Source organism: Acartia tonsa, chromosome 5 (genome assembly GCF_053477335.1).
Source record: "Acartia tonsa isolate MP-2025a chromosome 5, ASM5347733v1, whole genome shotgun sequence".
Taxonomy (NCBI): Eukaryota; Metazoa; Arthropoda; class Copepoda; order Calanoida; family Acartiidae; genus Acartia; species Acartia tonsa.
Genome location: NC_137264.1, coordinates 34424199 through 34436778, shown reverse-complemented (window position 1 = coordinate 34436778; position 12580 = coordinate 34424199). Strand labels below are relative to the sequence as shown.

Below are 12580 nucleotides of genomic sequence, written 5' to 3'. Positions count from 1 at the left end.
ATCAAATACAATTTTGATTTTAAAATGTTTAGCTTGTAACAACATTTTTTATAATTATAAATTTTAATAAAATAGTGATATTTTTTTAGAGTCTCAGAAAATCAGACAGAAAAACATTAAAAAGGTAAACTCGTATTGGAACTAATTCTATAGATTTTCTTAGGTTAGCTTAGAAACTTAAGTTTTCATAGTCTTGCATATCGTAAATAATATCTATGTAAGGCGTAAGAAAACCCTAACTCTTTTTTTTTAGAGAGAGAGAGAGAGAGAGAGAGAGAGAGAGAGAGAGAGAGAGAGAGAGATATTTCGGTGCTAAGGCAGGACCTAGAACTCAAGCCACAACGATATTCCATCTATTCTTATTTTTATATCTTTATATTAATCCCATATTTTAGATCTTCCACAGTTTTGGAGTTTGAACGAAAGTCACGCTATGAAATGATGCTGGTTTTAGGTAAAAATATTTAGTTTTCCACAATTTATTATTTTTTCTATAAAGTTTAGCTTCCCTCGCTTACTATGTATATTAGATAAACCAGGAAACGGTAGAAAAAATGCACATTAACAATTGTAAAGTGTAATAAATGAATAAGAAGAATATAACTATATTAGTTTAAACAAAATTGCAAGTACATTTGTTAATTAATTAATTAAATACAGGATACTGTTTAAGACTTACTTACATATAAAGGAGTTGATTATAGACATGCTTTGCGTATAACATTGTACTTTGTTGTTCTAGGAATCAAATTATAAAAAAAAACAAGTGAATAGGATAATATTAACAAAAAATTGTTGTCAAAAAAGTTAATAATCAACATGCTTACACAACTACTAAAAGAATCGACATGTCAAGTTTAAAATGGTAGGACAAGTCTAACATGCCTTAAGATCTATCCGTTTCTGACGTACGTAAAAACGGGAGGACCCACCGACACTAATTATAGGCAAGCTTCACTTTTTAAAAGTAGTAAAATATAAGTTGCTAATAAAAACAATGATTTATATGTTTAGGTTTATACACTTTTGAATGTTTTTGTGTAGTGACTTTTTCTGCTCTCATGTATCAGTTTTATCATTTTGATAGCTACAGGTCAATATGTTTTATCTGGCCTCGGCAGCCGCGCGCCAGCATCCTGTAAGCCTCAGAGAGATCAACCTTTTGCAATTTTAAAAATCGGCTGGAAGTCTAATCATGACCCAAAATTGACAATTCCTCTTTCAAGAATCCAAAAGGGTTTATATTCAAGGCTTACGCGCGGATGCCGAGCCTTGTGATTTTTTGTAGAAAATTTTTTTTTATAAATATGACAATTGTATTTAAAAGTATTACGCTTAAAAAGACTTTTGATATTAAAGGCTGCCCTATAAAGATTTTCAATAAGCCAATGTAAATACAATTTTGCTTAATTTCATTACATTTATGTTTTAATTTTCTTTGTTTCAAAATCATTTCATTCACTTACACATAAGAAGATTAACCTACATAAAGATAATCATAAATTTTAATAATCTCATCATTGTAAGTTTTAGTAGGAAAACTACAATCAAATGCTATAATTAGGTCAAGCTTCCTTTAATTGCTCATATAAATGTATTTTATTATTACTTAGATCTTTCATCAGATTTTCATGTTCTCTATTAAAGTGAAACCTGCAGCGGGTTAGATCTCCCCCATCCCCCATTTAACCCCTATTATTTCCCTCCCACTGGATGATCGGCCCTACTAATAAATGACAGGGGAAATAGCAAACTAACTGACAACAACTTATCCCCTGTCACAATATCCATGTAACTGTTGGAATGTTAACCATAATGTTTTCCAAAGTTTTAAAACACAATCTCTCATTCGTTGGCCTAAAAACTCTGGGCACTTTTATTTAATTGATTTTACAAAATAGCAGTGTTCATACTATTTTAATTTAGGAGTACATCAATTTATCGTGTGTGATCTTATCCTTGAGTTTGGCATCTTTGGTTAAACTATTTTGCTTTTGTTTTTATTAAATGAATTATAGTAGTTTGTGGAATAAATATTAAGAAATTAGGATTGAAACATTGAAGCAAAAATTTCACTTTAAAAAAAAACTTTTTAAGCCAAAACATCTCAAAATATTTAACTTTTGTTTATGATTTTTATTTTTAGGCAATTTTTGGAGCATTTTGTGAAGGAGAAGGGACTAGAATTTCTAAATGTGATACCCGGTGTTTTTGGTGTCTATATAGCCCTGTATATTCTTGTATTATTGGTTGTTATTCTAGCATCAATCCTAATTCTTACATATTACAGGTAATAACAAACACCCGCTAGTTGTCAGGTTGGAAAATTAAAACATGCCACATCATGCTAGAGACGTAGAAAATGATACCTAATAATGCTTTGGAAGTTGCTTGACATCAATCCTTATAATAAAGTAACAGGATGTGTGTTTGTCTGTACCGAAGGATCTCGCTAGCCGCTGAACCGATCGAGTTTTCCCTAACTGGGTAGCTTCTCATAGTTCCTGTGAGGGTTTATAATTATTTTGGGGGATGGTACCACCACCCTCCGAAGAGAAATCACCCCTAGAAAAAAATTACCCCCCCCCCACAAATTTTTATTATAAGTCTAAAAAATAAGTCTTGGGATTTAACCCTCCTCAAGTGCCCCTAGAGGCCTCTAGGGGCGTAGCGCTAGTTGAAAATAAAGCAATTTGTTATCATGCTTAGTTAGAGCTTCAAAGCAAAGTATTTGTAATATAGACTTTCACTTCTTTAAGTCGGATTTTAAAGTTCAATATATGAAATATATTTTTTTGAAAATTGATGAAGCTCCTAAGTGTCCTAAAAAATGAGCCACATAGAATAGAATAGAATAGAATAGAATTTATTAACTAATGCAATACATTTAAATTATTAAATATACATATAAAATCATATTTTAAAAATTGCATAGCAAGGAGTAATTAAGCCTTGGAGTAGGCCGTAAATTTACCCCTTTAATTGATTTCATTTATCATTTTATTTATAGCCAGAAATTACAAAAATTATTTATTATATAAAGATATTTACACGAATTTAATAGATCAATAATTAAGTGGGTTGACTAAATAACTATTTACAGTTACAGAAGTTGGTACAGATTTTATTTCTTACAGGAAAAGCATTTTCTTTTGTTGCAATGAAATGATTTATAATTTAAAAGATAATCTTTTTTAATCATGGACAATGATTTCTTTACAGAGTCTGAAAGCCTTATTTCATTTCTCAAGTTATTCCAAAGTTTTGGAAATGACACTGCTGGAAAATATTCAAGATGTTTTGTTTTAGGTATACTTATCAGTAACTTTTTTGATCTCTGAGAAGAAAGAACTTTAAACATGTTATCAAAGCTTTCTGGGAGTTTCTTATGAAAAAATTTACTTATAAAATTTAAAATGTTTAAATTTACCAAATCATCAAATTTTAAGATTTTAGATTGTCCAAACAAAATTTCAGTGTGTGCATTATAATTAGCACCTACAATAATCCTTATTGCCCTTTTTTGGTGTTTTCTTATTTGATCAATATCTTTACTTTTAGAGAGACCCCATGTGATATTAGAATAATTTAAGTGAGGCAAAATCATTGAGGAATAAATCGTTTTCAAAGTTTTTGATGGGAGAACATTTTTTATTTGATTTAATGCATATAGAGAACTAGAAACTTTGTTTTTTACCATTTTTGTATGCTCATTCCAATTGAGAAATTCATCAAGATGTACCCCAACAAATTTAAAAGACTTTGTTTCATTTTCATTGCTGATTCTCTCAACTTCCTCCCCATTAATGAAGATTCTAAAGTTATTATTGACAGGTTGCATACTGCTAAGTCTGAAGACCATGTATTTTGTTTTAGATACATTTAAAGAAAGTTTATTTGCCCTAAACCATACTGATGCCTTATCTAATTCTTCATTTAATGATGTTTTTATGGTTTCTAAATTACTTGAGGTTTTACAAAATATTGTGTCATCTGCAAAAAGGCTACAAAATAAGGTTGTTGAATTTGGAAGGTCGTTTATATACAACAAGAACAAAATTGGTCCAATGACAGAGCCCTGTGGTACTCCATGGGTTAATACTTTTTCTTTGGACTTCACCATTTATTTCAACATACTGTTTTCTATTAGTTAGATAATTTTCAAACCATTTTGCAGATACACCTTTAAAACCATAGTGTTTTAGTTTGGATAGTAAAATTGGTATATCACACGTGTCAAATGCCTTTTTAAGGTCAAGAAACACACATGCACTGTATTCTGATTGGGGCTTATTCAGTCCGTCATAAACTTTGTTGATTAAATGTATCAGTGGTTGTTGTGTGTCTCTTGACCTTCTGAAGCCATATTGATGTTGATATAACATTTTGTTTCCCTCAAGATATCTAATCATTTGAAAAGCAACAATTTTCTCAAGTAATTTAGAGAGGGCTGGAAGTATGGAAATAGGACGATAATTGTCAAATCTATCTCTTTCACCAGCTTTGTAAATAGGTATAATTTTTGCACATTTATAGTTATCAGGAATGTAGCCAGTGTTTAAAGAGAGGTTAAACAGGTGAATGATAGGCTTTACAATTATTGGCATTATTTCTTTTAAAAGTTTCATAGAGATATTATCATTACCTACACTTGATTTTGATTTTAATTTGGACAAAGTTATATTGATAATAAAAGAGTTTACTTCCTGAAAGTTAAATTCTTCATCATATTGATCCCCCAAGAAATCCCTGAAAGATTTAGAAGATTGAGGTATTGATTCAGAAAGTCTTGGCCCAACATCAATAAAAAAGTCATTAAAGCCATTGGCTATCTCAGAGAAAGTATTATAGGATTTTTGTGCATCTGTAAAAACACAAGGCACGTCATTTTTACACTTTTTTTTCTTGACTATTAAGTTAATTAGCGACCAAGTCTTTCTGATATCAGTAACACAATCCTCAAATCTTTCATGGTAATATTTTTTCTTCTCTTTCCTAGCAAGTTTTTTGAATTTATTATTTAGGCATTTAAATTTATTTTCAGCAGATTCAGTCCTATGTTTAAGTTTGTTTTTAAAGGCCCTATTTTTGGCTTTTCTGATTTTTAATAACTCCTGTGACATCCACGGGTTAATAGGAACTTTTCCTTTGTTTACACATTTTTCTTTTAAAGGGAAACTCTCTTTAAAGTACTTTTCTAATATGTTACCAAAACTTTCAAAGGCAGTTTTCGGAATATTATCATTATTAACACCTTCCCAATTTTGTGAAGAGAGTTTCTCTTTAAAGTTTTCTATGTTATTTGGACTCATATCATAATAATATTGTTTTTGGTTTGAAGTATTTTTTTCACAAGTTACATTTAAGTAAAAAATTGGGAGATGATCAGAAATAGAAGATATAATTAGGCCGCTTTCATAAAATTCTTGCTTTTTATTGCTAAATATGTTATCAATGAGAGTTGCTGAATTTTGACAAATTCTAGTAGGTAGAGTAATCATTGGTAGAAAAGAATTGGATATTAATAGGTTCAAAAGATCATTTGTTTGGTTGTGGGAATCAAAGTTTAGAAAATTTGCATTGAAATCACCCCCAAATATAATTTCATCAGATTTTTTTAAAACTGGGTCAGTTTTAAGAAATGTTAATTTTTCTCCAAACCATTCTATAAAGTTATTTAAGTTACCACCAGGAATTCTGTAAATATTGCCTATAATCTTAAATTTGTTCTTACCAAAAAATACTTTTATGAATTGAGTCTCAAATTCGCCCTCTAAAATATATGATAATTCATCAATAATTTCATAACTTAAGTTTTGCTTAAGATATATTCCTAAACCCCCACCCCTTTTTCCTTCCCTTGTTTGTAAGATAATATCTTGATAATTTTCTAATCTAGTGGTCTGTGCGTTATTTGCTGCCCAAATTTCTTGAAATAATAGAATACTAAAAGAAAATTTTTCAGTTTCTATCTCCGATAATAATTCTTGTATATCGTCGATTTTATTATTTATACTTCTAATATTCTGACTATAGACTGAAAACTTTTCCTCCCTCTTTCCAATGAAGTTTACAAATTCATGGTTTTCAAAGTAAGAACACGAATGATTTAAATTTGAATCTAATTGCAAAGAATTATGTCCAAGATTATTAACTAACTCATCATCCATTTTTAATTTGAATGCCTATATTATTTTTGTTTAAATGTACCAAAGAAAAAAAAGCATTAAACAACCCATTTTTAATGCTATGATAATTTACACAGAACATATACATTAAGAGATATAAGTTTTCCGGAATTTTAATGTAGGGAGTAGATTTGAAATCTGCATCAAATTTTAAGGATTTTTTATAAAATTCGTTTTTTGTATAATTCTTTATCTAAAAGCGGAAATACATTTTAAGTTAATTAATTTTGACCAATAGGATAGTTGGATTTTAAACTACCTGCGCTCTAATTGGTTGAATGATGTACGACATCCAATCAGAGCGCAGATTTTTAAAATCCACCAATCACGGATGCCAAAATTAATTAACTTAATTTGTATTTCCGCTTTTAGATAAAGAATTATACAAAAAATGAATTTTATAAAAAATCCTTAAAATTTGATGCAGATTTCAAATCTACTCCCTACATTAAAATTCCGGAAAACTTATATCTCTTAATATACATAGTAAAATAAATATTAAGTGATAACAGATAGAGATTAGTTTTAAATTCGGGTTTTTCAAAAATAAAATATTCATCCCATTTTTACACCATTATATTCTAGTTTGATTCACTTTCGGATTGTTTATCATATTTTACAGGAGACAAGTTGGAGTAACTCACCCACATAGTAAGTTTTAGAGTTGTCATTTTTGTAATCCAAAGTAAGCCGTTTAGGAGCCGCTCCTTTGCTCAAAGTGACACTGATAACACCATTTTCATTAGAAGTAAAATGGTTTATCTTTCCATCCCTTTTAAGCTCCTTTAGTTTTCTGATTAAATCTGAACGCCTTTTTGTGAGTTGGAAAGTTAACCAAAAGTTAGGTCGTTTTACCTTTCTCACCTCCTCTTTCTGGGCTCCTTGCACTGATGCCTTCCCCTCCATCGCTCCTCCCTCCATCTCGTTCCCCTCCATCGCCCCAGGTTGACTTACAATCTCCTCCTCTTTCCTGGGCTGTGATGGCTTGGGCCCTTTCAAAATCGCCGAACATAGTTTAGCATATGCTGAGCCCATCCTTCGATTATTAAACCTTATAATACCACAACCTTTGGATGTAGGGTGGCATGCTTCAATATCCAGAGCTGGGTCAATATGAACACCATAATACTTCTCTATAGTGTCGCATATTTGCTGGGTGTATAGTTCTTCTCCGATTTCTTCTGGCTCTTTTAGAATAGACTTAAGGTTCTTGGCTGCATTTTCTGGTGAGGCAAATAATAAAGTACCTTTCATTGCTCTTTGTTGGTTCTGGTCAATGTGATCGCTGTTATATCTGACCTGTGCCTGTATGTTGGTGGGAACACCATTTCCTTTCCATCTGTTGTTATCTCCTCCCCCTCCTCTGGGCAAGTTTGTACCATTCTTCCCCTTTCCACCCTTTACTTCCCACTCTTCCTCGTCGCTTGAACTCTCACTTCCTGACTCTTTAAGCTGGGTAATTTCATTTTTAAGTTGACCGATAGTTTTAATTAGGGTGTTTAAAACACTTTTAACAGAATTTTCATTTAATGTCAATTTATTTACATCAACTTTTAACTCACTTAAAAATGCACTAGTGACTGGGTCCAATTTTACTTGAGTCACTTGAGGTGGTTTGTTAGGGATCTTTTTTGGTCCCATTATACAGCTATAACTTTAATTTGTTAGAGATTTATATATTTTTTTGAATCACCCTTGTCCAAATCTAATCACTTGAAAACATGTGAACAGGACAAGATACAAAACTAAACTGACGTCAATAGATCCACCTCTTTTCAAGGGGTTTCCTTTCCAACTTCCCCTCTCATCCCTCATTTTTTATGACGGCAAAAGGCACATATTTTAGGAAACTTTGTAAAGCAACCAAATTGATCTAATATTTATATAAAAAAAACGTTTTTACTTTGCTATTCAGCCGTTCTTCTGAACATAACTGTGGCTAAAAATAATTTACATTACATCATTGTTTAGACATTTACATCCAAGATTGAAGATGTTTGCAACATTCAGAAGAAAGAAGGCAATTAAGAATGTGTCTACCATTATGACTTCTTCTTTGATGAATTCTACTACTACTGGGTAACATTGATAGATAGATAATTAGATAGGTATATAGATGACTAGATAATGAGACACATAGACAGATGGTCAGGTGAACAGTTAAAAAGACAAACTGAAAAAAAATTTGACGGATTAATAGATAAATCTAAAGATTAAATAGATTATAACATGGGGATGCTTTAATGTAAAGAAGGTGTATTAACTTTTATTTTTATAGCTAGCCGGTGCTTTTAGTAAGTAGTAGATGTCAATTTTTCCATAGAATTCAGAGATGCAATCGTTTTTTTGTAGACCTCTCATTTCTTAAGTAATTTAAGTTTTTTTTAAATTAAGTCGATTTTAAGGTACTAAAACGCAACAAAAAAAAGAAAGAAAATGGCCATCATGAACAAAAATAGTAAGATCTTTAATTTGACACCTTACTTTTTTAATTCTGTCAGGTAATTATTGAAAAAAAAGATTTTTTAAAACCCACGAGAATAAAAAATTTGAACTTAATTATATCATTACCCAGGCATAAGAAATAGGCGTTATATATACTGTTAGAATGAGAAAAATATTACAAGTCCATTCTAAGCAAAATTTGAATAAAAAGTTTACAAAATAGTAAATAAACTACAATAAAAGGAATTATATGAAAATATTTAATATATTATACAGGTAACCATCTTATTTCTTGTTTCGAGAATAAAAATGAGAAGGGGGTTAAGAGGGGATGAAGAAAGTGTTGCCTGTACAAAATAATATGTTAGGCCATTTTTTATTTTTATTTTTTACTTTTTTCAATTTTGCTTACAATGGATTCATAATATTTTTTTTGATTCTAAAGGTATATATGAACCCATATTTTTTATGCCTGTGTAATGATAAAATTAAATTCAAAGTTTTTATTCTCGTGGGTTTTAAAAAATCTATTTTTTCAATAATTATCTGACAAAATTCGAAAAGTAAGGTGTCAAATTAAAGATCTTACTATTTTTGTTCATGATGGCCATTTTCTTTCTTTTTTTTGTTGCGTTTTAATACCTTAAAATCGACTTAATTTTTTTAAAAACTTAAATTACTTAAAAAATAAGAGGTCTACAAAAAAAAAACGATTGCATATCTGAATTCTATGGAAAATTTTAAATCTACTACTTACTAAAAGCACCGGCTAGATATAAAAATAAAAGTTAATAAACCTTCTTTATATAAAAGCAGACATATATCCATCTGGGATCTCAAGGGATAAGATAAAGGGATAAATGTGACTCCCTAATGATGATAAACAAAATTTTAATTAGTGGTTGAATCATTTAAAAACTTTATCTAATGAATCAACCAATCAAAATTCAATCATAGTTCCCAAAGTTGTTGAGGCAACGTTACCATAAAAATTTGGGGACTGGTGTAATAAGCAGCTCAAAATCCCCTCCCTCACTGGATATGCATTCCTTTAACCTCTTTTTTATATATTAGGATAAATGACTCTGGGATAGCAGATGAGAGTACAATACGAAGTATAGGAACTGCTACGCCTACCACTGCGGACTTACCTACCCTACAACTAAGGAATGGATTCTAAAATATGGATAAATTATTTGAAATTACACAATGTTCAATCTAAAGGTCAATTAAAGAACATTTTTACCAGAATGGAATCGAAATTGATTATTTAATTGGAACCAGTTCTAAGCCTACTGAACAAAACTGGTTATAATAATTTAATTTTTCATTTTGATATGTCTATAATACGATGCGATTAATAACTATTAGTGTATTCTATCGTATTATGATACCTAATCAAGCCACTAATGTTATATTCATGTTGATTATATCCACTGGTACAGAAGGAACCGGTTTTCTGCTTCCCGCGGTTCAACTGCAAGGTCGTCTTCTATCTTTGGTATGGAAGGGGGCAGAAGGAGTAGGTCCACCTTCCTATCTGATATCAGCTCTGTTAATACATTTAATTCTGAGGTAATGTTTTGTACAAGGGTCAGGGATAAAACAATAGATTTAGATTTACCCTCAAAAAATTTCTGCTTGAAATATTACTGAGAGAGAAAATTGGATAATTAATTCAAATAAAAATATATTTTTCATCTATTTTCAGGTATTTCAGTCCTCAGTTATCTCTGAGGCCTACCAAAGTTCCTGGATACCAGAGGAGGATGAAGACCTTCATCCTATTTATCAACAAAGACATCAATTAGGTCTTCAGTCACAGACAGAACAGGACAAACAAAGCCATCGGCTTAGCCCTTGCATATTTCAGTTGGGTCAACATGATCAACAACAGCTAAGATTTCAGTTGGGTCCTCCAGAAATTCAAATTGATCCTGATTCTATTGATATGCAGCCCCAAACAAGTCCTAATAATCATCTGTATGATCAACTACGTCTTCGCCGCGGATCTCAGCTAAGTCAGTTAAGTCAACATAGAATTTTACCGAGTCCTCAGGTTATGCAAGGCCAAGATATTCAAGAACATCGTAAGCAGGATCCCTTGGATCGATTCGATCAGCAAAGACTTCATCAACTTGATATCCAACAACACAGGCGTCGTCTAAGTGCACAAGAAGACATTCAGATAATTTCCCAGCAGCCAAGAAGACTCAGCTTTGATTACAGAGTCAGTCTTGATCAAGGCAACTTTGATTTTGGTCACCACAGACTTCAGTTAGGTCCTTGTGACTTTCATGTTGAATATGATCACAATAGACTCCAAATTGAAAGAACTAAAGATGATAAAAATAATACTGAAGACAAGACTTATGAAGACGTAATGGAATTAAAGCTTGAAGATAACAATCATCATAGATTGAAGATTAATCATCCCTTAGAGAAGGTAAAGTTTTTTTTATTCGATATTTGAGTCTTCTTTTCATACTTAAGCTTCTATAAATTTTTACTTAGTTGATCTATCAGTTGATAATGTGGAATTGTTTTGCTTCTTATAAAAGTCTTTTTGTGTTAGAAGCAGCACTAATATAAAAATAATTCCTATGATTTGTCAAATATTTTAGGTAAATGAAACTAACAGTATTGAGCTAGAAGCAATAACTCCACAAGCAATACATGAAGATCTCAGTAAAACTAACCCTATTACAAATATAAATACTCGTAATGATAACTTAGAAACAAAGACCAGTGAATTACCCAATGATACTCCAAATAATAATGATACACTTAATGAGAAATCTGAAGTTTATGTTTAATGTTAATGGAGGTGGATTTTATAGTCTTTTGTCAAAATTTTTCATGATTTAACTCAAACATATTCTTAAATTACAAAACAAACACAATCTTTCCTTTTATTGATCTAAGAATAAGAAACTTAATACTAGCCCATAAGTGTGGCCTTATTCAACAGGATATGATCCCTGCAGGGATTCTTAACCTCTAATTTACTTAATTAATCTATATTAAGAATCAACAATACATTTTTTAAAAGCTTGTTTGTTGCCTCGATATACTTTGAGGTAAAATGTCACAGTTCGCCTTAACGTAAACAAACGATATATTTGGGCAAAAATCGGGTTAATCTGACCTGTGCAAGTAATGGGATTTTCCAGGGGGGAAATACTGCAAATTCATGTTTACAAAATTTACCCAATTAATATACTCATAACCCCACTCCCCCCATCCGTACGAAAGCGGCGATAAACGACTCTATAATCCACCTTTAATATTTAAGGATATTTGTAGTTTTTTTTATTTATGATATGATATGAATCTATAATAATATTTATTTTCAATATATTATCAAAAAATGATATTTGCTTTTTATCATAAAAATCACGAAACCTCTTAAATAAGTATGTAACTTTGTGATCTTGTGTTACATAAGATCCCTTTCACTGCTGGTATGCAAGCTTTGAATTAGGCCTTAATGTGTTTTAGTTAACTCATCTGATCATGGTTTAGGTCTATCCTCCCCAAAAAAAAGAATTACCAAAGAAATTATTTTTGAACTAAAATTTAAGTGCATGGTGCTTTTAACACACAAAGCGTGTTCCATAGAGCTTAGTATCCCTCACACTGCAACTGTCTGTCTATAATTCAAAGCTATTAGAGTGCTATAAAGTCAAAGCTTTTAGAGTATCATAGTGTATATGTCAGGTAACCCCAATTTTATTTTTGATTGTCAATTTTAAAAATTTTAAGGGATGGGCATGAAAATGATAATAATTTTACCTCCTTTTATATTACGAAATTTAACTTTGGTAGCGAACTATTAATATTTGGGGGAATTATTGGTGTAAATTTTAACAAAGTGAACGAAATATTTATCTTTTGGACATATTTTAGTGACATATTTTAAGTGTCATACTGTAATGTACTTCATT

The 12580-nt window shown here is 30.8% G+C and overlaps 1 protein-coding gene across 1 annotated transcript in view; it reads left to right on the top strand.

The window, feature by feature from the left end:
• LOC145319342 (uncharacterized) overlaps positions 1-11988 on the top strand; it is an 86048-nt gene extending 74060 nt beyond the window's left edge. The window contains exons 82-90 of the mRNA XM_080161421.1: positions 90-124; positions 396-454; positions 1015-1093; positions 2147-2290; positions 8160-8267; positions 9708-9800; positions 10079-10208; positions 10345-11079; positions 11258-11988. Of these exons, the coding sequence (XP_080017547.1) occupies positions 90-124; positions 396-454; positions 1015-1093; positions 2147-2290; positions 8160-8267; positions 9708-9800; positions 10079-10208; positions 10345-11079; positions 11258-11449 (1575 nt within the window). The 3' untranslated portion in view covers positions 11450-11988. The remainder of the gene's footprint in view (positions 1-89; positions 125-395; positions 455-1014; positions 1094-2146; positions 2291-8159; positions 8268-9707; positions 9801-10078; positions 10209-10344; positions 11080-11257) is intronic.
• Positions 11989-12580: the final 592 nt, after the last annotated feature.